Source organism: Pelmatolapia mariae, linkage group LG9 (genome assembly GCF_036321145.2).
Source record: "Pelmatolapia mariae isolate MD_Pm_ZW linkage group LG9, Pm_UMD_F_2, whole genome shotgun sequence".
NCBI classification, from domain to species: Eukaryota; Metazoa; Chordata; class Actinopteri; order Cichliformes; family Cichlidae; genus Pelmatolapia; species Pelmatolapia mariae.
This window is the reverse complement of record NC_086235.1, coordinates 5,886,778-5,912,571: the sequence shown is the minus strand read 5'-3', so window position 1 is coordinate 5,912,571 and position 25,794 is coordinate 5,886,778. Positions and strand designations below refer to the sequence as shown.

Here is a 25,794-nt window from a genome sequence, read left to right as displayed (position 1 = left end):
ATTATTATATAACTTCAATACACATAAAAAACAGCTGTTTGTTTAAGTGAAAATACATTGATGGGATTTTTTGCACTAATAAAGTTATGGAGTTGTAAAGTATTTTGTCTAGTGTCAATTATATCGTCAGTTATATTGTTATCGCAAATTTTCAAATGTATATCGTGATAAATATTTTTGGTCATATCGCCCTGCTCTGTCTGTCACCTTCTGTGTTGAGCTCATTGTTTTCTCTGTAGTGGCTGAGCTGAGTCCAAGTAGCTGAAAATGTTCCTCTGCTGCTCCGTCAGACTCTTCTCCTCCTGCTGATCAGCTGGGACACAAAACAGATCTTTGTTAGGCTCCACACTGCACTGAAGAGTCAAAGTGTCTCATATGTTCATCTGACAAGTAAAAGAACACATTTTTGCTTCCCGAGGTGGGAAACTTGTTGGAAACAAACACAAAAGGTTTGAGCACTGATACAAAATGTAGCAGTACAGCAGGAGAGACTGAGGCCTGTTATTAGAATCAAATGCACAGTGGGCCGACCCACCAATATATGTATATGTATATATATATATATATATGTGTATATATATATATATATATATGTGTATATATATATATGTATATATATATATATATATATATGTATATATATATATATATATGTGTATATATATATATATATATATATATATATATATATATATATATATATATATATATATATATATGTATATAAGGTCGCTCGTAAGGGTGAAACTCATTGTGAAACGTTTGAGAACCACTGCTACAGAACAATGGAGATTTCCGTTATATGGTAACACCTGCAACTCACGTGACGCCCAGAATTGTACATACTGATGCTTGAGAGCGCGCGTGTGATGCAAGTATGTGTAGAGTGTTGAGCGCGTGATCAGTGGTGAGAAAAACAACTCACGAAACTTGACCTTTCTATACTCGTGGCTCACTTGCACTTCTAATCTGTTCGTTTGCACACTTACACACACACAGCTACTGTTTCCTGTTTTGCTACACTCTGGAGAGCCTCGCCTTTAACGGTCTTCTCTCACAGAGAGCAACAGAAAACTTCATTCAGAAAACTTCGAAAAACTCCAGATTGACTGAACTCAGTTCAAAGTTACCTTGGCACTTACCTTTAGATGTGAGAGGTAGTGATGGTCCGCTTGAAGCTGACGCTCCGGTGCGTGTGTCAGAAACATCAACTGCTTCAGAAGCACTGTGTCGAGGCTTGATTCGTTTGGCCAGAGTCACGTGATTACTGACGTCTTAAGCTTCATTTAGAACGTACTTTTTTTTTATTTTAAGTTTGACGAGCATCTTGACTTTTGGTCTTTGGATATTAACAGTCCTGGGTATGTGACTTTTTGTTTAACAGAAATGTTACAGATAGCATTTGCAGTGCAGCCTTTAATTGCTAGTAATTCACATTTTTTTAGATTTAGACATAAACCAGATGCCTCAGAGAAATCACTAATAACACTAAGGGCTAGACGGATTTGATTAGCATTCTTCAAGAAGAGTGGTGTCATCAGCTAGCTGGCTGATGACGAGCTCCTTATCAGCTATGGTGATTCCTTGTAAGCCTGATTATGTCTCATCGATAATTGTGTCCAAGAACTCTTTACAGGGCTCTAGACTAACTTTTTAAAGTAAGGCGTACCGCCACAAAAGTTAGGCACACACAAAGTTTTCAACCGCATCATTTAACACCGCAGTTTTACATGTGCACTTCTTTGGGGGGAAATTGCAGTCCATATAGACAATATTCATTTCTAAGTTATTAATTAACAATCTTGTGCTTAAAGTGCTTTGTCAATATTGTAGAAAATGTTAAACTTAATCATCATCTCGGCCTCTGACGACCTGTTTGCTGCTGCCTGCTGCTGAAAGGCAGTGGGGAGAGGGGACTCTTGGGCAGTGCATTTATTGCAGCATATAAAGTGTTTTTCTGGATACACTGTGCTTTTTCAGCATTCAAAGATTGATGACACCGTGTCAGAGCTGGCTATGAATTTCAGACGGATCAGGCCTCAACTTAACAGAAAAGTTATCAATAGTTCTTTTCTTATTACCCACAGCTACATCCACTTCTGTCGTGCCTAGGCTGCTCACTAGGGCTGAGTATCATCACTGATTTCTATAATCTATTCGATTCCGGTTCTCAAAGTCCTGATTCGATTCAATTTAGCCTCAGACAGTCAGAAATATTATAATTCTGATCATTTATCAGTACTGATACATGTGAGACTTCATCAGAATTGTGAACATGAAAACATGAAGGAGATTTTTCTGGCCTGACTTTTTATAGCAGATAACCTTAAAAATATTCTGCAATGTTCTGCATATAAAGTTTAAATTTCTTCAGTATTGAACCGTTTAAGTGAAAAAAAGAAAAGAAAAAGACAGCGGCCGACAGCGCTGGAAACAACGGTAGACTGGTGGGTAATAACCGGATGAATAATGCAAAAAACAGAGATTTGACACGGGAAGCTGTTCTTGAAGTACAGAGAGAGAGAGAGAGCTAGCTGTGCATGAAGCGTGATTTTAATAGTCGTGGAAGCAAAACAGCAAAACGCATGATGACATTGATCAAACGTGAAGCTCAGTTTGCTGCTTCTTTTGCTGCTGGCTCGGTGAATTGTGGTTGGAGAGAGACAAAACCTGCAGCTCAGAATCAGCGCAAAAAGACGTAAACACAGTGCGGACCCGACGCATCAGAATCGCTGAGCTCCGACAGTGTGTCCATGTTTGGGCCGTCGGGTGAGAAAGCTGAGAAAGACAAAGCTGATTCTGATGCGTCGGGTCCGCACTGTGTTTACGTCTTTGTGTGGAATCCGTGTACCTGCTCTCATTTGCTGTTTGGTGGTTGTTGAAATAGTTTTGTGAGCTTTAATCTGAGAATCTGGCGTTTCTGGCAAAACACAGTTATATTTAAAAGTCAATTCAGGATTTAATGAATCGATATCGCTTTATTTAAGCTACTCACCTCCCTCTTCCACCTGCACTTTCAACTGGACCACGGCCAATCAGAGAGGTCCCGCCCCTTACTATCTCTGATTGGTTTAGTCCACAATAGGGCATAATGTGTGTCTGTTGTTGACCACACGGAAGGTTGCAGATTTTTTTTTTTTTGTTACCCGAACAGTTGGTAGCACAGATGCGACCAAATATTTTTTTAGTCGCACAACAACTTGCGACCAATCTGCTAATTTGGTCACATTTGCGACCAATTTGGTCACACTCTATAGCCCTGCTTTAATTCTGTTATCAAGTACTAAAGCCATAATCTCATAGTCATTATTGAGCAGACAGATGGGTCTCTAATTATCAATAAGAAGTAAGTCTTTGTTTGGCTTTGGAATAAGTGTTATGAGACCCTGAGTAAGAGTAGGAGGGAGGGTGTTATTCTCTATACTTTCTATGAAAACCTGCAGTAAGAACGGAGCACTTCCTCTCCATGGCCTTAACAACATCCAATCTCCAGACTTCAGACTCTGCTCCTGAGGAGAAACAGAATCATCTGGCAGATCATTTGTTCTCATGACTTCTTTACTTTTAAACATTTTGAGCATCCAATCTGCTAATGTGCTATATCTTCTGCGTTTCTATCATCACTACAGAAAACCAAAACTCTAAATGCTCTACCATATATAATCTCAAAGAGTCAGACCGTTCTGTGTTGGAGTAATCCTCATGTACATCTTAACTAGTTCTATACAGTCTAACCATGTCCTGCCTGTCTCTTCCATTGACTTCCTGAGTCTTAGCTTTACTGTGCCGTTAGTTCTCTCTACCAACTCTGCACTTTGTGGGTGATATGAAAAATGATGTTTTAGTGTTATCCCTAGATGCTGTGCCATTAATCCAATCACTTCATTTACAGTGTGGACCATCATCACTATAAATAGTCTCCGGAATCCTGTGTTCCGGGATGATATTCTTACATATTGCTTTGGCAACCGAAATGGCATCTGCTTCCCTAGTTTATTGATTGATTGATTGATATACCTTTATTAGTCCCACAAGGGGAAATTTCATGTTACGGCTGCCGACCTATTGCACGCAAGGGTGGCGCCATCTTAGCTTTATCACTCTGACTTTCCCACGCTGTCAAACTCTTTGTGTTTTCACTGGTCTAGTTCAGCCTTCACCAGACCAATCAGCATTCATGCCCCATACTTTAAATCTAACCTTGCATCTGTCATTGGCCTTTACAGACGCCTTTGTGCAACCCACCCCCTCCTCTTCTTTGCCCCTCTTTACTCAGGCTCCATATAAACCACCTTCATCTCCACCATCAGGATCTAGGCTCTGGGGGGTCCTGCTCTAATCCCTTTCACAGCTGGGGTCCGTTCTGCCAAGACCGACCATCAGAGGCTAACTGCCAAACACGTCTATCTAAATTATGTTCATCAATAATTCTGTCTTTGACAGAAAAAGAAACAGAAATCATATAAAGTGAGATTAAATGTATGTCACATTGTCAGTAGTTGGTGCCTGCACATATTTCCTCTTCCTGTTGAAGAAAGGTGTAAATCCTCCTTTATTAAGACTTTCTGTGAATCAAGTCAAATGTAGTCATGATGATCTCTAAGGTTGCAGTACAGCAAACCTGGAACAAATGCAAACTGGATTATAGTGAACCTTATTTTTATAAAACCCTTTTTTTTTTACTCCTTTACATTATTTGACAGCTTTAGTTATTTTCCAAATCAAATTTAACCCAACATCCTGACTCATCCTAGCAGTCCAGTTAAAAGTCCACATCGACTCATCTACTGTTGAAAACATGTCTTACTTTAATCAAAAAACTCTTTCATTCAGTTGAATAACAGAAAACAAAAACTGCAGCTCATACAACTGCTCTCATAGCTTACTTAGGTTTAAAAAATTACAAATTTCAAAGGAGAGAAAGAGTTAAAAAAATGTTTTTAAAAAACGCTAACATAAGAAAAACTTACTGGTGTTATCAAAATTGAACAAAACATTGTGATGCACAACACACATACTCAGTCCCACCGTCGATAATTTCTTCAGTTCAGTCTATACTGTTACAGATACAAAAAATGCACATTAGATTTCCACAGTTGAAATTTTGTGCCCAGCATTTGTTTTGAAGTGTTTGATGATGTAAAGATGGTGGCAGCATACGGGTGTGCCACAAGGCCACATTAATGGGTTGTCGAGTGCAACACTTGCATCTTTTCATCACTGCTGATTAGCTGCTAAATGTGTTTATTGCTGGAATTTCAGCTAACAGCACAAATGAGAAAAAAAATATTACTTGTAGGATTTTTATCCCCCAAGATCATAATGAATTGTATGTAATTTCACAAAACAAATAGGTTAACACCTGAATTCACGTGAGTAACAGAGTTCAGGTATTTGCAGTGTTTCCTTTCACTGCAAGCTTCTCTGTGACGTCTCTGACTGAAGTGGGGGCAATCAATAGTTTCTTTTTGTGCTGATGGAGACTCAGCTGGTGCTTTAAATGTCCTCTTTAGTCTCTTTTTTAAACTCCAGGTTTGAAAGGTGAAGCCAATGCAAAGTGCCCTAAACCTATATTTTTTCTTGCATGCCACCAGGGAGCGATAGTTATGGTTGCAAAAAACACAAACAAAAAAAAAACCATAAGCTCCTGGCTAAATATCTGTCTGCCTTGACCTCTGTAAATTGTTTCCTGGAGAGTTAATGGGCTGATTTGCTTATTTCAGGTCATAGTGAATGAAACATTAAGCCAGGTTTGTGGACTTTAAGCCCAGACAAATGGGAGGTTGCATCATAAATTCTGTGCCAAGTGATGTGGACCCATCTGTTTTGGGACTTCTGTGGAAATAAAGGAGCAGTTGAAAGCGTCTATTAGGTCAACGTTTTACATTTTAGAACTGAACGGTTTTAGTTTATTTTGAGCCAAGTATCTCACTGGCTATACCAAACTTGCTTTGTGCACTCCTGTGGTAAGCAAACGTGTGTGTATATATCATGTGTGTGTATAAGTCAATGGATATTCTTCACTGGAAAAAAGACTTTATGAAGAAAAATAATCACATCATTGAAACAAAAAGGTAAAAATATGGAAGGAAACAAAATTCTTATTGGGAATTCCAAATAAAGTAACCAACAGCAGCCAGCTGTTAATGGAAATCATTAGCATGACTTCGATGCAGGTGAGTTGGAAGAATTGTGGTCCAATAACTTCATTTTGGATCCAAGGTTTTCCATCGAGGGAACACCTTCCTAGGATTCGTGACTATTCTCCGGCTGATAATGTCATAACCTGTGGAATATACTTCCATTATCCACGTGTCACCAAAGAAAATGATTGTATAACCTGATGGTATAAGGAATACGGTAAAAACTGATCAAAGAAAAGGTATCTTACTTTAATGCTGAGGGTGGAGTCTAGAATTTTACGTCCAGTCCCTTACTGTTGGTTCTCACGCAAGCATTTCTAAAAAGAAATTTAAAAAAAGAAGCCAAGTGTTTATGAACTCTCAACGGAGCAAGGCTACAAAAACACAAACCATCAGCTCATCTCACTTGCAGAAGTACAAATAAAAGTAAAGATGGCTAATATGTGATTGCTATTGTGAAATATTTAAAATAATAAAAGTCAAGTGACAGAGGGGAGCAGGTAGAAAGTTGATGATGCATGAAGCAAGGATATTGAAAGTTGATGAGTGAATACCTGGGGTCATCATTCAAAGCATCAAACAATGAACAAGAGAGGTGAAGAAGAGAGTGTGGGGAGGGTGAAGCAAGTAAAGATGAGTGTTAGGGGTCATTTGTAAAATAAGGAAGCAGCAACAGTGCAAGGGAAGGTTTACAAGATGGTAGTACGGTCTGCTATGATGTGTATTTTACAGATGGAGGTACTAACAAAAAGGAAAGAGGATGGACAGGATTAGAAATGAGTGAGAAACAGAGAAAAATTTAGAGAGGCGGGACTGAGATGGTTTTCACATGAGCAGAAGATGGAAAGTGAATATACTGGCCAAAGCATGCTGAAGATGGAGCTGCCAGGAAAGGAGTAAAACCTCATGGATGAAGGTCGTAAAGGAGGACAGTGGGCTGGTGTGACAAACGAGGATGGTAAAGAAAGGGTGAAATGGAGGCAGAAGACTAACATAAAATCTTATCCTGAGTAAAACATAGAATGAAGGTACTTGAAGTAATAAAAGTTAAGATGTATTAATATGTATGCAGCGTAGTTATGTAGTGGCAGATCATTTGTGATTGCTGGTCGTAACAAAGTTTAAAAAATTAGTTTGTAAATGTCCGTCGGGTGTAGTGGTTAACAAATTCACTTGGCAAGCAAACAGTCTGTGGGTCAGTTCGAGCCTTGGGGTAACTGCTGAATCAAACATGTTGAGCTACTTACTGAGGCTCCTGAAGCAGTTTCTTTAATTTAAATGCGAATATCTCTGCTAAATGTTTGTGTGTAAACAACGCATATGATTTTAGGCCAAAAAAACATTTTACTTTTTCATTTCATACATTTTGGATGTCAGGTTGTACAAGAGTAGTGCACATGTCAGGTCAGATGTTTTTTTCCCTGCTTCTAGTTTTTAATATTAGAGTAAGAGAGAGGACTTAAGGGGAGGATGCAGATGCAGGCCAAATAAGGGGATGTGAGGAAGACGCAGAGAGAGAACAAACAGATGATCTAACAATAGGTGAGGGAAGACCAGACTTTATACACAAACGGGGCAAACAAGCCACGTGAAAGCATCGAGACCAGGGAGACAATCAAAGAGGCGTACAGTCAGATCGAAGACAATCAGGAAACTCTCAGAGAAAGGGCTTTAAGCATAGGAGCTGCTTTTCACTGCATATTTATGGGTAATCAAACCTACTTGACGATTTTATTCTCCAATTTAAAGTTTAACGGGTCCTGGTTGTGATTCATCAGCAGATAAAGAATCGTGGAAAACTCCGCCGCATCAATCTGCAGGTCATCACTGAAAGACAGGGTCAGTCTGTCAGTTCAGTTTAAAGAGACAAATGTAGTGTAGCTGCGGGCCAAGTAAAGAAGAAGTGTGCCTCATTTGTTTAAAATTATACATTTTTAATGGCAGCCATGCGTCAATCTGTAAACAGTTGGAGATAGGGCTGTTCGATATAATGATATATATCAGATGATGATATAAAAACGTCTATCATTTCATTTTATGCTGTTACGGCGGCTGTTACAACCTATGTCTAAAAATGTATAGTTTCATGCATCAGTTAAAACACTCGACTCTAGGTCCATGACGCCCAGCTGGAAACACTTCACGGAAGTCGAGCTGCCTGAGATTCACAGAATTTACAGAAAATGTTACGTTTTTGTGATTTATATCGATAAGAAAAGCACCTGGACTTCTTTGAGTTGCTTCTTTGAGTTGCTTAAGCAATTCAAAGAAGTCCAGACGCTTTTCTTTCCAAGCTCCTTAGAATACGATGATCTGGATGACTGAGAACCTTCACAGACATATTCCTTAAGGGTGTTTTTATTCTGAGAGGGATCAGGGTGGCTTTGCATGATTCACAGCTCATAATAATCCTTATTTATCTTATAATGGATTTTTGTGTAAATACCAACCAGTCATGTGAATAAATACCGTAATTATTGTTGTATATTTGGCATATGAATTCAGATTTACACTTTTAGCCCTTTTGCACTCATGCACTTTTACTCTCACTATGTTCATCTTTCAAACTATCTCCAACTAGGACTGTGCGATATGACCAAAATCTCATATCTCGATATTAAGACATCTATCGTCCGATAACAATATAAATCACAAAAATGTAACATTTTCTGTAAATTCTGTGAATCTCGGGCAACTCAAAGAAGTCCAGACACTTTTCTTTACAAGCTCCTTAGTCCACCCGGAAGCACACATGGAACAATAAGCTTGTTACAGTAACATTAAGTTGTTACATGGGTCTCACTTTGTAGGTTTGTGGTGATGGCTGAAGTCTGCACTGATGAGGCGCTCTGTGAAACTAGAGCAGCTGGTCGCTCCAGTCTCAGGTATGTGCTGATCTGTGATGCTTCCAAGATGGCATCCATCACAGGGCCTCATTTTGGCACGGCCAGAAAACCTGAACGAGATCAGCGAGACGAACAAAGGTGCGTTCAGTAAAACTGTGGCTCACTGGCAGAGGGCCAGGCACATGATTTAAATCAGTAAGAATACCACAGCGTGGAAACACATCATTACAAGCATATGATCTGCACTGATAATGTTAATCACATAATATCAATGGGTCACTGCCTCCTCAGTATGTGGATATGTGCAAAATGTCCCATTAACTGTTCATATAAACAATTTCAATTAAAGAAAAGTTGTCTTTTGTTTATCTATTTTCTGTAGCGATTAATATTTTATAATAATATTATGAATACTTAATACTAATAATATAATAATATTTTATATTTTAATGATAATAACATTTTAATAACAACATAATAATTTTTTAAAAATCTTTCATCACTTGCTTACACAGTGTGTAAGTCTGTGTGCTTAAATGGATCTGGTATTTGAAGACTGGTATTCAGTCACATCTCTATAAATAGTAACACAAAGACTTCACTACTCTCAATCCTACAATAACAGACTCAGAAGGTTTTTTTTTACCTTCCTGGATGATGTCATGCAAACATGCCACACAAGAACACATTAACCCGGTGCAGAGGATTTAACATTTAAGAGGCCGTTTTCCTTTTTTAACATTTGTACAGTGAACCTGAGCGCCGATTTTTTTATTGATGCATTCATGCAGAAACTTCCAAGAACAGCTTCTCGTTTACTCAGAAGATTTTGGCAGCGTACCCATGTCAACATCAGTCACCACAAGGTGCTTTATATTGTAAGGTATACCCTACAATAATACACACAAAGTAAAACCCAACCATCATATGACCCCCTGATTGTTAAATCAGATATATATTTACACATTTTTTGTGTAAAATAATGTTTGAAGTTATGCCAACAGTTTCCTCTTGTGTTTGAGAAGTCTTCTAACATTAGTTTAATTTAATAATGAGATGAATTATCATGAACTAAAATGCGTCAAAAACACAAATCACTGATTAAGTTATTAACAAAGCCCAGCTCTCAGACTGAATCCCTGTATACATGGTAGCATTTCTGTTACACCACTATCGCTCAAATGGTCTTAGATCATCAGGTCCGTCCTTCTGGTTGTTTAAGGGTTAAATATAAAAGCTTAAGTCATCAACAACATCCTTTAAATCGCTTCTAAACACAAAAACCCAAAACCTTTTGTAGACTTGTAATGCCACTTATTTATTGCCCTTATATTATTTTTACTATGGTAATAATATTAATCACTTTATATTATAAACAAAGATGCTTACACTGTAATACTTGAAGCACATTTTATTCTTATCTACAGGCCAGTACTTTGCATGCCTGCACTTTGTTGTACTGTGTTTGGTTACTCAAGCAAACGGAGCTCTTTCTCCACCACGGCTCACGTAACACATAAAAAGCGCTAAACAAATAAGCACGCCTGGCTTCTTTTCCCTTGTCATTAAGAAATTTATGTAAATTCTCTGTGTTTGTCCAGCTTTAGTAATTGTATCCTCTACTGTTTGAATTTTTCCACTCTAAAGCACTTTTTATATATATTCCACAATGCACATAAAACGCTTAAGGAAACATTTGCAGGTGTTCCAGTGTCCATCATTCTGTGTGGGAAACAAAAGGTCAGACCTGACTGACTTTAGTTTTGAAGAAATAAACAATAGCAATATAAAACATGCACGATGGGTCAACTTGGTGGGGAATATTTTCTGAACTGCTGTAAAGTTGCATTTCCTCCACTTCAGGCGGAGTTAAATAAATAACAGAGCTGATCAAGCAGAGGCCTGTGCTGCGAAGCTGGATGTGGGGATTAGAAAGATAAGAAGATACTGTCCCCACGTAGTGCACAGATCTGAATATTGGGAGCACTTTGTTTTTCTAGTAATCTGAGATCTCATTCTGACACACATGACACACATAAAAAATCCCAAATATCTTTGAAATCCAATCCAAGCCTGACAGCTGTTCACAACTTTGTTTGATCTTCTTTACTATTTTCTAACACTTAAAGACCAAACCACTACTTGTTTCATAAGGAAGAATAACCAAATTAAAGCTCTAGTCTGGAGATTTGTCATGCAGAGATATAGTGGGGTTCTGTCTGGAGAGAGGTCAGCCCCTACTTTCGATTTTTGAGTTGTCTCTTGTGCAGCCTGAGCAAGTCCAAGCTACACCTACACAGGTCCCAACTAATCAATGTTTGGAAAATAGCATTACTGTTCTTAAAGGTCTTAGTGCAAAGATAATAAGCAGACCTGAATTTTTGAAAACAAGCCTGAAGTTTTTGTCTTTAATGGATAAAAACTAACAAGAAAAACAGATTTTTAAGATGAGCTTTATTTCTCATATTTTTTCCTGTTTATTGTCCACTTAATATATGGCCCTGAAACAGGGAACCTGCTGCCAACACTGTCTCTGTATTGTGAATGCACTCATAGCCCTCAGCTGGTGTATTGAGCTGGAATCCACAGTCATGTAACACACGAGGATAAGTTACAGTCAGTGAGGCGTGATAGGGAAAACAAACCCTGGGTTGTTAAAAGTGCTTTGTTGTACGGGGCTCTGCATCAGGTCATTTCTCACACAATGCAGTGTTCCTGTTTTATACATGTTTTTCTCTCTATTGCTTTTCCTTGACACACATGATATTCACATACTATGACGTTGTAGATTTGTACTGACAGATTATCCAAAAATAACTGACACTTACCCGTGAGCTCAGAGCTTCTCGGCCCTTCTAGAATCAGAAGTTTTGCTGATAATCCAGCCTCAGTAAAACATGCAATAAAAATAACAAAACCTGCTTCTTTCGGCCTTATTGTGATCTGGACTGCAGCAAGTCAACTTACCCTCTGGTGTTGTCTGGACTTCAGCTTCTCCTCCGACATCACAAAGTGAAATCAGAAATGTTTCAGTGTTTCACTGCCATCAGCTCTGCTCAACTAAGAAAAAACTGGTTTGTTGACACTTGAGATTCTTGATCCTTTGCCAGATTATGTTTTACTCAATGTCGCTCCCACAGTGCTTGTACAGAAGGTAGAATTTCAATGTGGAAATCAGCCAAGTCTCCTCCTCTGATAGTCTGTGCCACTGAGAACAGGTATGCTGACGTTAAGAGAACTTTCCATTTGTTACATCAGAGAGAGAGAAAAATGATCTGTCACACGCCTAACAAAACTTTGTAGAATTGTTTTTCTTTTTTTTACAAAATGAAAAGTAGAATTTCCAGGTTTTGGAGACCCAAACTTTTTCTTTGAAACTTTGAAACGACAGATGTGAAAATACAACCATAAATTAGTGCCAAAACACGTGGAACAAAAACACAATAATACACTCATGCACAATAAATCAATCAATACATTAAATAAACACAAGAAATTCCAGTGGACAGTTTCTTTCTGGGAAATGGAAAAGGACAAGTAAAAAAACTTTCAAGAATACCAAACATCTTATTCATCGTCACAGGAAGTGCTAACGTTTCGTCTGCTTAGTGCGTCACAGAGTCTGGACTCAACACACATTGTTTTACCCACAGCCTCTAAAAAAGATTGCATTGTGTTTTCAATCACACAAATACAGGATTCTTCAAAACCTACAAATATTTGTCCAAACAGGCAACAAATATTTCGAGAAGGAGTAAGATAACCAACAGCTGGAATCCAATTAGAATAATCTATTTCCTTCAAGCCCTTGCTCCCTTCCCTCTGTATCTGTTCTGCCAACTTAAAAGTGACTTCGGGAGAATCTGTAGTCCACAGGAAAATCTCAGTTTGTACATAGTTTGGGTCTTTCCAGAAACTTTGTACATAAAGAAACAGTGCAAAACATTACTATAGATTGTTGTTTAACCCAAATGATGATCTCACAGTCAAAGTGGCCGAGGAACCACACCTTGGTCACACCAACCCTTTTCCACCCTGAGGATGTCCAACGCCATCCTAGTCTGGACTGTCAAAGGTGACTTTAACGCTGACTGTTCTGACATTCCTGTTTATTACATTTCCTGGTCAGATTAGCCAACCCTTCCATACTAGAATAAACATAATCAACATAGTCAGCATTATAGTGAGTATTATTTCAAAATATTATAGATTCAAACCCTCCATCCTTATGTGGTTTGCCAAATTATGTTTATCCAGAACTCTGTTCTGTCTCTAAATGTTTGAAGAATTTTTCATGTTTGGTGTCAAATTTTAAGAATTTGACCAAAAGTGGAATTAATGGTGTTATCACCCCCATCGGGGCTTACCTTTCCCACTGGTGATATTCTTCCCTCGAATATTCGCAATTACCCTCCTTTGGTGGCGTAAAACTGTTGGTGTGGTCAAGTGGGTGCTGTAAAAACAAAAGCTCAGGACAGAACAATTATCAGTCATGTACTTCATACAAAATTTGCATACATTTGATTTCATATTGATCCTCTGAGTGTAATGGTACATTATAATTCGAATTTATCAAAACTAAACACAATAGTTTTCTCTTTCTTTAGCTTGCTCTTGTTCTTGTGCAGTACCACATCCTATCAGATGGCCCTGCTGGTTATACTCTACTTTTTAAATTACTGACTATTTCAAGGGAGAACCTAAATCACGTGGACCAGTGTTTGTTATTATATATCTCTATTTTTATTATGACAAGTCTACCATTCCCCTGCTATTCATAGATATTGTTAAAGTTTTTGGCTTTCTCCTCTGTAAAAGTTAATTGGCTTTCACAGTGGCCTGCTATGGTTATTAGTAACATATTCCAGTCATGAGTAAAATCAAACGCGTTCTCCACTGTAGCATTTGACATTCCCAACAATATAAGTGATACCTTAATCAAACACAGCCAATAAAACACAATTTTCTTAATACATACATCAGTAACTCAAAACTAGCAACCAAAGTGTTAAGTCTGCAGTTCCACAGGCCTGGTTTAAAGAGCTGATTGTTAAATCATGAACTCACAAAATATCACCACCGGTGGATCACACCTCTCAGATGTTCTTATCTCAGTGCACTGTAACAAAAACAAAAGTAACCAATAAAATACTAATTTAATAACACTACTAGGGCCTGTTGCAGACATGTCCGAGCAAAACCATCTTTCTCTCTCTTAGAGAAAGAAAACAACCCAAACCTCACTGATAAAATCAACCTAGTGCTAAGCAAAACCCAAAAATCAACCAGAAATTCACAGAAAAGTTTTGCTTCCTCCTGGGACAATATTGTGTGGGAATTAGAACCTCAGGTGCCATAGCAACTTTTTTTCCTCCTTCAATTAAATCTCAATTGCAGCAAATGCGGTGCTCTGAAATAAAACTTACACCGTTAGTTCATCATTTTCACCCACTGCTCCTCATCAGGCTGTGTGAAGCACAGCAAACAATTCAGTCGAGGCCTTGAGCCATAAACAGACATCACGCACAGACATTGTTTTCATAACCAAACTGTTTTAGACCTTGTCCCTTAAATCTACATAAATGCCCTCTGGGTGACATAAAACACATTTTAAGTAATCAATGGCTTCTTATAACAAATTCTATATTTGGATGATATTTGGATAAAAAACTGGATGTTTGTGTGCAGCATTTTGCGTATCAGCACAAGCATTTGTTAGCAAAGCATTCTTCATTGCATCAGCGTGTGTGTGTGTGTGTGTGTGCATCACTCTTCATTGCACAAGCGTGTGCATGTGTGTGGATCACCTCTCTGTGAATCAGCATTTCGACTTAGATGTGTGTGTCATTTCTCACTCAATCAAGTGCACGTCTGTTCATGTGTGTGTTTCTCTTCATTCTGAGTCAGTGTGTGTAGATGTGTATGTTTGTGTATTTTTGTGTGTTTCAGTGATTCTTGAGATAAGGGACAAAACATGTCCGGCAGATAAAACCCAATTTTGTGGTTAAAAATATGCATACAAGTGTTAACCCAACTGCCTAAAAGACAAACCAAGGCAATTTTTGTACAACAAAAGATGATTTTGCATTTTTTTATACATATATATTTATTTTAAATGGTACAATACATTACCAGTACCTTAAAAATCCATTGTCCAGAAGCTGGTGTGATTATTTAAAATACAGAAAAAAACATTAAAAGTAATGTAAAATTAAACATCATGGCTCTCGTCACTAAGTATTTAAGTCAATACCTTATATAATATCCAAATATGCAATTGAAATTTATTTTTACATATTTTTTAAGTGATTAAAATCAAGTTTTTGTCAACACCATCAGATTTTTTTTAAAAGTACAAAAAAATCAGGAATTATTGTGGATAGCTTACACTCTGAGGACCCCTTTACCACTTCCTGTTTGATACACATGCCATAAGGTCACTGCTGTGATAATTTTTTTAATTTTTATTTCATTTATTGCATACCTTTCTGATAAAACTCTGTGTCACAACCATAGTGCGTCAACACCAAAGTCGATGTAATCCAAGATTTAATTATTTTTTTTTTGTAAAAAGAGCTTAATTTAGGTAGATTGTAGAAGCCATAAGCAGCTGATGAAAACCAAGATGGCTTCTGTCAGAAAACAACCCGTTCTCACTCCCGACGCGTAAAATACTGACGATTTATCACGTCCCTTAACTATTCATGCTGACGCTAAAGGTACCCTTCCACGTTTTTATGCGACGCTGTGGGTTGTCAATTCATTCCAATATGAACCCGCTCGCGGCGATCAGAGACGCTTCGAGCAGAGGCTCCAGCCATCCATTTACTCCAATAATAACCCCTTCACGGCGAAACATGACGCCGTGAAGCACAATCTAACTGGAGAACCGGGGACCCTCTCCGCGAACGGGTTTTTCTCCCTAATTTAATGCTTTCTTTTAATGACATCGTTAACATTTCTCAACAAAAACACATGAAAGTATCACTGATAATTCAACAATAAAATCGCTTCATGTTGTGGCCATCACACAGTGTTTTCCAAAGTGATTCACGATCTGAAAGTGCGCAGATTTAACGTACATAATCCTTTGTTAGGTTTATTATTTTCATTTCACACGTAAAACACATTTATAGATTTATTCACCACTCCTGTTAGTTTTGGATGAGAGTTTTCATGCAGTTTTGAGATCCCATCCCAGCCATCTCAACTCCCACCCACACCATGTGTTGTGAGATACTGTGCTTTATTTTCTCTCTCTCTTTCTCTCTCTCTCTCACACACACACACACACACACACACACACATACACACACACACACACACACACACAGCGCCCATGCAAGATGATGACAGAGAAAAGCCAAAGAATCTGAAGATGAAATAATGACTGATAATAATAAACTGATTATAATGACAGCAGACCCAAACAGCACAGATTAAGTTACTACTTGAGTAACTGTGTTTACAGGAGGCACCGAAGCATCAACTTACAATAACTGACGACAGAGGCAAAATCAGAGGACTTAAGCTGCCATTAGCACGGTATTTACCTTTGGAGGAGCTCAGATCACAAACCATGACAAATTCTGCGATGAAGCTGGAAGTCTCCGAGATGAACAGAGCCTAGAAAGGGCCTGGAAAGCTCAGAGCAGGCGGCCAACCAGCATGCACAAGCGCAAACAATGTGCGGTTTCTCCCTCTTGTGCATCACCTTCCTCCTACAAACAGTTATCATGACTGACATGATTTTTTAATAACTGCATATTGTATGCCAAAAATATTAAAGTAATCAGTTCATTAGTGATTCTATTATATATACACTGTAGGGTATTTACCTCATTATAAAAGCTTTGATGTTGTAATTAAAATTAAATTGAGCACTTGATAAGAGCCATATTTGACATTTCTAAGATACTGAGCAGTACGTACCAGAGTCAAAACTACATGTAAGCTAAGTTCGTGTATATTTTATTATTTATAGGATCAATAAAAACCTTTTTTTGCATTTTTTTTCTCCTCATGCAGCAAAATAAGCTCAAATTTTAAAACAACAAAGACATTTAAAGAACATTTCACATGAGTAAACTAGAACAGAAATGGCGCAGCACCGACTCCACTGACAAGAATCAGGAGGTTCTGACAGAATTCTGCTGCTTTTTATTGCACAGTTTAAGTAAAATCAGAAGACCAAATAAATAAATAAATAAATAAATGAATAAATACATACATACATACATACATACATACATACATACATAAATAAATAAATAAATAAAAATTCAAAGGAAGTCTCTGGAAATGCTGGCTGCCAGCTTCAGACAGGTGTGTTTTTTCACCTCCATTATTCAGTGGGAGACATGGATATTTCAAGTTCTGTTAAGTTCTGACAGGCAGTTAGCAAACACATACAACATCAGCTCATTACAAAGATAAAAGGTTCCACCTAGTGGAGAAAGTACATATCGCTGTGACAATAAAGCTTTAGCACTTTTTCTAATTGTTACACTTCATATCCTTTATTACAAACAACTGTTTTTAGAATACTTACAGAATTAAGCACTGCTACCATGAACATGTACATGCTGCTAAAAGGTTTTGTTAAAGCAACAGTTACACAAGCCGCAAGATAAGTGTTCATACACAGCTAGCAAAGCTTAAATGGTTGTGCTTTTGCCAAAACCTGGGACAACAAAAATGCATGCAGTCAATTAAATACATGAAACGAAATAAAAAGTATGTACTAGGTCAACCAACTACATCTGATGAGGTTCTGGACTCTCAAAGGCTTTAAGCACAAATATTTAAAATTAGGTACACTAGAATAAAGATGTGAAACACCAGTTTCTTGCAGGAAAAATAGTTTCTTGTTGTTAATTTTAAGTAATGTGTAAGTAAATTCAGAGAATGCATGAGTAACTTTAAGTATTGCATAATTTTAGGTATTTTATCGGGATGGAGACAAATTATACTCTGAGTAATTTTGATTTCTTGGTATGTAGCTTATAAATGTATAAGGTGACTATAAACATCTGATTATGTAAAACAAAGCCTCAGATTAGCATACAGTCTACATATTCATTTCTTTGAAGTGCAGCTGTTATCAGGAAGTAACTAGTTTACGGGGTAAATTTCATTGTCTGTACATATCGATTTTTATTTACTTGATAAACTTAACAGTCCCGGTACTTTTCTAATACTTAGCTGAATACTTTAAAAGTTTACCAACACTTTCTCGCACCAGACAGCACGTCTAAGGTCATAACTGATCTGATGGACTTTCTCGCAGTAACACTAAACAGGAGATTAAAGCTGAATTCTGTGAAGCCTGATCTTAAACTTTGAAAGTTTGACCCAATGGTCTGGCAGTTTTGTCACAGCAGTGTGTGCAGTATTCATGTCTTGGTGTGTTTTTAGAGCACACTGCACTCTGAATATTTTTCCACAAAGGTCAGCACAATAATGCTTACATCTGCAGTTTGCATTATTATTATTCAGTTCAACTGCAGTTATGGTGTTAACGTCATTTTGACGTGATAAAAACATGATAAAAACTAGCAAAAGACTTTCCACTCTGAGCACAACTTAAAGGTTTAACTCCAGCTTAGATAAGCTTATGCAAATTTAAGATGCTAATCTGACCAAAGGACTTGCAACATTGATCGCAGTTGAAAGGTTTCATTCCAGCGTGGATGATCTGATGTTCTCCTCACTCGGCACAGGTACATTTTTCACCACGGCTGTCTTCCTCTGCTTATCCACCACTACTACGTACATTCACAGCATAAGAGGCCATCCAGGTGGGTCTCTTTACATTGCTTTCACATTCTTTTAAGTCAACACCTTGCAGCCTAGTGGTCATAGCCACAGTACCAACACTTCTTATTAGCCTGCACCCACGTGCACTTCTGACCTGTATTCAGTTGACTGAAGTAGGTGCACTGAAACAGATAGTGCTCAGAGTTGGAGCGGTACGAACAATACACCTGTCACTCCTTTGACTTGCTGCTTGACGGTGAAGGGAACTCTGGTGCGGTATCATGTTCTGCCGCATCAGAAACTGCTTGTGAAATAGCATAGATGCTCTGTATGTTTTGTTGTTCCCTGCATGTTTGATGAAAAAAGATGTCAAAGTACCAACTCCATGATGTCCCCTGATTTCCTCACTGTTTACAATCCAGTACAGTACAGTGAGCTTAGTAGAAAAGTCAGATCCATTTCTTGGATGGCATTTGTTTGGTGATGGTTAATCCTCCTGCACTCTGCTTTATAATCCAACTGCAAATCCTTAGTATAATCATATCTTCCAGGTGTGTCTGCTCTGCACAGAGTTCGGAGGAAGTACAATTGAATCTTCTCAAAACACTGATTATTGGATTATCTCCATGGATCCCTATCACTCACCCTCCCTCTATGAGCAAGTCTGAACATGCCAGTATACGTGCTGTGAGACTTACACTTCCTTTCAGTATTCACCACATGTTGAATATTCAAAATCAATGCAGAATTAGTTCTCAGTCATACAATGTATCTATTACAACTTAACCCCATTTCGTCAAGTGGCTTTTCCTTCTGCAAGCCACCAATGCAAATAAGAATTAGTTCTTCAGCCTAATTAAATAATGGCTACACAGGCACGCTCACTGACTCACAAGAGGTATTTCTGCAACTTTATAACACAAGTACTACTACCACCAAATACTACTGTTTTGAAGGGAAGAGACTAAAATGTAACTGGGACATTTTGGAGCATGAAGAGCTTCTAGGAAAAATACTTGTTTACATATATATATATATATATACATATACATATATATACATATACATATATACATACATATATATACATATATACATACATATACATATATACATACATATACATATATACATACATATACATATATACATACATATACATATATACATACATATATATATATGCTGTATATGCAGATTCTTACATTTGAACTCTATTACTCACTGCAAGCCCAGAAACACTACCTCATCAGATCTAACTGTGATATTAGCTGACAACCTTTACAGGAGATTTCATCTGAACTCTGTGGAGCCTGATCTCAAGGCTTTTAAGTCTGTCCGCGCAACCAGAAGAGGAAATTTTCATCTCTTCGGATTCACTGTGACCAAATGATAGGAGTGATTTCAGCCCTGTATGATCATGTTGATGTTTGCACAGAGCAGATAATGAAGTGAATGTTTTTGCACATTGGTCACACTGAAACTGTTTATTTACAGCGTGGGATCGTTTGTGTCTGGAGTATGAACTGAGATTCCTGAAGCTCTTGTCACACTGGTCACAGCTGTAGTTTCCTTCCATATGTGTACGTTCATGAAGTATACGGCTATTTGAATGAGAGAAGCTTTTGTCACAGTATGTGCACTTGTATGGTTTCTCTCCTGTGTGGACTCGTTTATGTGCTTTAAGCTGACCTGCAGTGGTGAAGGATGACCCACACTGGTCACAGACGTGCTTTTTAACCCCACTGTGAATCAGTTCATGGCGTTTTAATGCACTAGGTGTGGGGAAGCCTCTGCCACATTTTTTGCAGTAGTTCAACTTTTGTCCAGTATGTCCACGTTGATGTATTTTTAGGTTCCTTTGATGATAGAAAGTTTTTCCACAAAGGTCACAGTGAAATACTTTTCCACCACTACAGTGATGACAGGGTTGAGAACTGGATCCATCTGTGTCGCTCTGCTTCTAAACAAAGACACAAAAACAGTGTAAGTCAGTGCTTCAACATTTTTATCCTGAACGTCACTTAAAAAAAATAAATAAAGTAAGAAAGAAAAGAGTCCCTACACCATTTTTATGGTTTCAATTATAACATTTAGGTTATGTTACAGATCACTACCATAACTGGAGACTCCTCAACTTCCTGGCACTGGTACCCTCATTTACTGGCGACGCCACCGGGGTCAACAGAACGACTGAACTGTCAAGCAAATTGCCCAATCCTATACCATGATAATAACAATGTAATAATACAGTGGTACCACAACAATGGTAGATTAAAAACACTCAAATAAAAGCAAGACTATAATAAAACCACAGTAATTCCACAATAACGCCACTCTAATACTGACACAATTCTGAAGCAATACAGTAATAAGGCAACTGTAATGAAAAGTTTAAAGTAAATCTGAATGCAAAGGTAGATCTGACTGCTGGGTCCATCTGACAAGAAGGATAGGAATATGGTACTGTTGGAATCCTACTACACACACACACACACATATAAATTCCATCCATTCCATCCTTATATAACCGGCACCAAGTCAGACTCGCTCCCGGTGGGTGTTGGACTTCTCGCTGCCCTTTGTCACAAATTCTACCAGTAGTAATAGTAGACATAACAATGACCAGTACTACAAAATGCAATTTTTATTTTGATAATGTAAGCAAATTCACAACTGAAACTAAAATTGGATGACTCAACCAGTGTCTCATTTAAATGCAGTAGAATTACTAACATGCAAACACAATTGAATGAGCAGAGTTGTTCCAAACAGTCAGGCTAAAATGACAAGATACAAATAAAAATACATACCTCACAGTAACTGCACTTGTAGAGTCTCTTTCTGGTGTGGATCTGTTGGTGTTCTTTCAGGGAATGTGGATATTTAAAAGCCTTCTCACACAGGTCACATTTATAGGATCTTTCTTCGGTGTGGGTAATTTTGTGGATTTGTAAGTGTGCATATGTTGTAAACCATTTGTCACACTGATCACAGCAGTACACATCCTCTCCAGTGTGAATGCGTTGGTGTTTATTTCGGCGTCCAAGGTTGTTAAAGGTTTTCCCACAAAAGTCACAGCTGTACGCCTTAATTCCAGAGTGGGAAACTTGATGAGTCTGTAAGGCATCATTGCGAGTATAAGATTTACCGCACTGATCACACTTGTAAGCCTTAACTCCACTGTGGATGAGTTGGTGAATTTTTAGCCCACTCTTCTGTCTAAAAGGTTTTCCACACAAGTCACAACTGAATGGTTTCTCTCCAGTGTGGATGAGCGTATGACTATTTAGGTTATTCTTTAGAGTAAAACACTTTCCACACAGGTTACACTTGAATGGTTTAATTCCACTGTGAATGCGTTTGTGTGTCTTTAAGGTATTCCTCAAACTAAAAGATTTTCCACACAAGTCACAGCTGAACGGTTTCTCTCCAGTGTGGATCACTTGATGTCTTCTTAGGTTAGACTTTACAGTAAAATCCTTCCCACACTCGCCACAGGTGTATGTTTTCTCTCTCTTTCTTCTGTGAGGTTTGTCGGCCTCCTGAGAGCGCTGACTTCTCAGTCCATGTTGGTCCTGCAGTGACAGAGATACAAACAGATGCAGTGAGTGAAATGCAGTCGTGGAACAAACCGAAACTTCAAACTCCTTCAAACTAGTTTTAAACCTGAAGGTTGAAACAAAATCAAGGCCGTCAAAAACAAGGTTCAGTACAGATGAGAATTCAAGCAGAAATTCTGTGAACTACTTGAATATTTTTCAGAGATTGTCCTGGTCATATATCAAATCAAATCAAATAACTTTTATTGTCACATCACATGTGCAGGTACACTGGTTCAGTACATGTAAGTGAAAATTCTTGTGTGCGAGCTTCACAAGCAACAGAGGTGTGCAAAGTACAATAACATAAGAACAAGCAAAATATGGCTAAATCTGGGAATTATATGAATAAATATACGTACAATATAAGAGTGTATGCATATTACTGAATGTGTATATTAAATATGTATGTCAACGTGTGTGTATATGTGTGTGTGTGTGTGTGTGTGTGTGTGTGTGTGTCCATATTTTACAAATTAAATAGAGTAAAAATAAATAAATATATAAAATATACAGAGGTTGGTAGTTGGATATTGTGCAAAACAAGTGGCATTTATATACAGTATGGAGTCCATAATGTTGAAGTTCCAGTAGTGAAGGTGAGGTGTCTATGACGTGTTCAGCAGTCTGATGGCCTGATGGAAAAAGCTGTCTCTCAGTCTGCTGGTATGGGACCGGATGCTGCAGAACCTCCTTCCTGATGGAAGTAGTCTGAACAGTTTATGGCTGGGGTGACTGGAGTCCTTGATGATCCTCCCCGCTTTCCTCAGGCACCGCTTCCTGTACATGTCCTGGAGGGAGGGAAGCTCACCTCCAATTATCTGTTCAGTGCACCACACTACTCTCTGGAGAGCTTTGCGGTTGTAAGCGGTGCTGTTGCCATACCAGGTGGTGATGCATCCAGTGAGGATGCTCTCAATGGCACAGCGATAGAAGGTCCTGAGGATGCGGGGGCTCATGCCGAATCTTTTCAGTCTCCTGAGAAAGAAGAGGCGCTGCTGTGCCTTCTTCACTGTTTTGTTTATGTGTACTGACCACGTAAGATCCTCAGCCAGATGTACACCAAGGAAGCGGAAGCTGCTCACTCTGTCCACAGCGGCGCCGTTGATGGTGATGTGTACTTCTCTGCACCTCCGGAAGTCCACTATCAACTCCTTTGTCTTTGCGACGTTGAGGGTGAGATGGTTGTCTTGACACCAGTGGGTCAGGGCGCTGACCTCCTCCCTGTAGGCCGTCTCATCACCGTTGGTGATAAGACCCACCACTGTAGTGTCGTCCGCAAACTTCACAATGATGTTGGAGCTGTTAGTGGCCGTGCAGTCGTAGTTGTAGAGTTAGTACAGGAGAGGGCTCAGTACACACCCCTGTGGAGCACCAGTGTTCGGTGTGATGGGGGATGAGGTCTGACCACTTGGCGTCTGTCAGACAGGAAGTTAAGGATCCAGCTACAGAGGGAGCTGCTCAGTCCTAGATCCTGTAGTTTCCTGTCCAGCTTCAAGGGAATGATGGTATATCAGGATTATGATGCATTAGATGAGCCCAGTGAAATATAGAGCATTCCCAGAGTATTTTAATTTAACAAAACACCAGCACTTGGTGTCCCTGTATCAATTTACTCATGCAGATTTGACTGTAGGTGCCATGTAACTACGGCAACAACTGTGACTGGCCTCTCTAGTACAGTTAATTCACGGTCTCAATATAAGAAATGTTAATCTCAGCATCAATAAAAGGACACATTTATTGAGGAAAGTACTGAACACACGGGAATGTCCAAAGAAGAAAAATATGTTTTCTCCTAAAAAAGAATGGCCACAACAAACAGGATACAGGGGGGGGAATAAAACACCTGGATAAAACACCAGGACACCCACAAACATAAATGCTGGCGACGACGTTGACTGCTTATGTAGAGCTTATAATTTAACATACGAAGATTGACCACATAAGTCTAAGTTAGCCAACACTCTGTCATGTTGGAAATAACTCTTTGTTTTTCAGTATTTTCCATATTTTATAATTATAATAAATAATCATAACAAGAGAACATCAACTGAGTCCTTCCTGTGACTCAGAGGAAGTTCAGCTTTCATCACCATTTACTTTATTTTGTTATTAAGCTGCTGATTGTTTGTCTATACTAAAAAAAAATATTGAGAGATCATCTCACTTCCAAACATGACTGATGCTCTGTTATAAATTCATTTGTTAGAAAAAAGTTTGTCTTTCAAAATATGTTAATTTATACAGAATTGAGCACAATGACCTGCTGTTTACCATGAAGAATAGTCTAAAGGCTTTTGTTTGTTTCTGTTTGTGCATCATAGGTTTTAAATAAGCAGATAATGACAAACATGCATGCTGCGCCCAAACTTTAAAAAGCCACTTTACATCATTTTTGACAATAAACAACAAAACAGTCTCTCCATGGTATTTCTCATTCAATGGACAGAGAGCACAAATACGACTAGGGCTGTTCGATATAACGATATATATCGGATGACGATATAAAAACGTCTATCGTTTCATTTTACGCTATCGTTTGTTTCGTGGTGTCGCAAAATAAACTGTTTACAGCAATATTTTTTCATCATGTTGACGGTCACTGTAGCGGCTATATTAATTTCTTAAAGTTTCCTCTTTCTCTTATATTTAATATAACCACACTACGGATGGACAAGCGCTTGTTTTTATGCGTTGTCGTTAGCAACAACAAGGACGGTAAAACCACGGCGTGTCCGCTTGTTTATTTTCCACATAAACCTTTCACAATAAAGCTCAAGATCCTGTTGAGACTTTTCAAAATGAACTGAATCACGTGAAAGAGTATTTACGGATTAGAAGCAAAAAAAGAGCTAAAAAATAAACCTTAGACTCAAACGTTAGAACAGGCTTTTCCCCGCAGCACGCTGTGTAATAAATACTTACAAAGAAAACGGCGGCCGTTACAACCTATGTCTGAAAATGTATCGTTTCATGCATCTGTTAAAACACTCGACTCCAGGTACACGACGCCCAGCTGGAAACACTTCACGCAAGTCGAGCTGCCAGAGATTCACAGAATTTACCGAAAATGTTACATTTTTTGATATTTATATCGTTATCGGACGATAGATGTCTTAATATCGGGATATGAGATTTTGTTATATCGCACAGCCCTAAGTACGACTGCCACCAGCTACAGTAGACAGTAGAGTTGGAGTCTGTTGACCCACAGAAAAGTGAGATACTTTCCATGTGGAGGGGCGTGATGTTTTTGTTCCCATGTCTTATTAAAATCTGATCTTTTTGTCTTGTTTTGATTTCAGAGATTCTCTATGTGTGAATAAACTGAGGTTGATAAAGAATAACAACACAAAGCCTGATGTTACCTGAGACCGTAATAAAACCAACAGCAGCCGATAAAGTGCACATAGTTATAATTGTAGCTTAGCAGTGATATTG

The 25,794-nt window shown here is 38.4% G+C and overlaps 1 protein-coding gene and 1 long non-coding RNA gene across 4 annotated transcripts in view; both read right to left on the bottom strand.

Moving 5' to 3' along the window:
• LOC134634938 (zinc finger protein 729-like) overlaps window positions 1–25,794 on the bottom strand; it is a 64,792-nt gene that overhangs the window by 36,608 nt on the left and 2,390 nt on the right. For all 3 annotated transcript variants that reach the window (XM_063484409.1, XM_063484411.1, XM_063484410.1), the window contains exon 3: window positions 21,562–22,326. In XM_063484409.1, the coding sequence (XP_063340479.1) occupies window positions 21,562–22,326 (765 nt within the window). The remainder of the gene's footprint in view (window positions 1–21,561; window positions 22,327–25,794) is intronic.
• Window positions 4,689–12,059, bottom strand: LOC134634996 (uncharacterized). Its single transcript, XR_010094912.1, has 5 exons — window positions 11,957–12,059; window positions 8,947–9,099; window positions 7,866–7,970; window positions 6,392–6,460; window positions 4,689–6,286 (listed from the first exon to the last, which is right to left on the bottom strand). It is a non-coding gene; the product is annotated as an uncharacterized LOC134634996 (long non-coding RNA).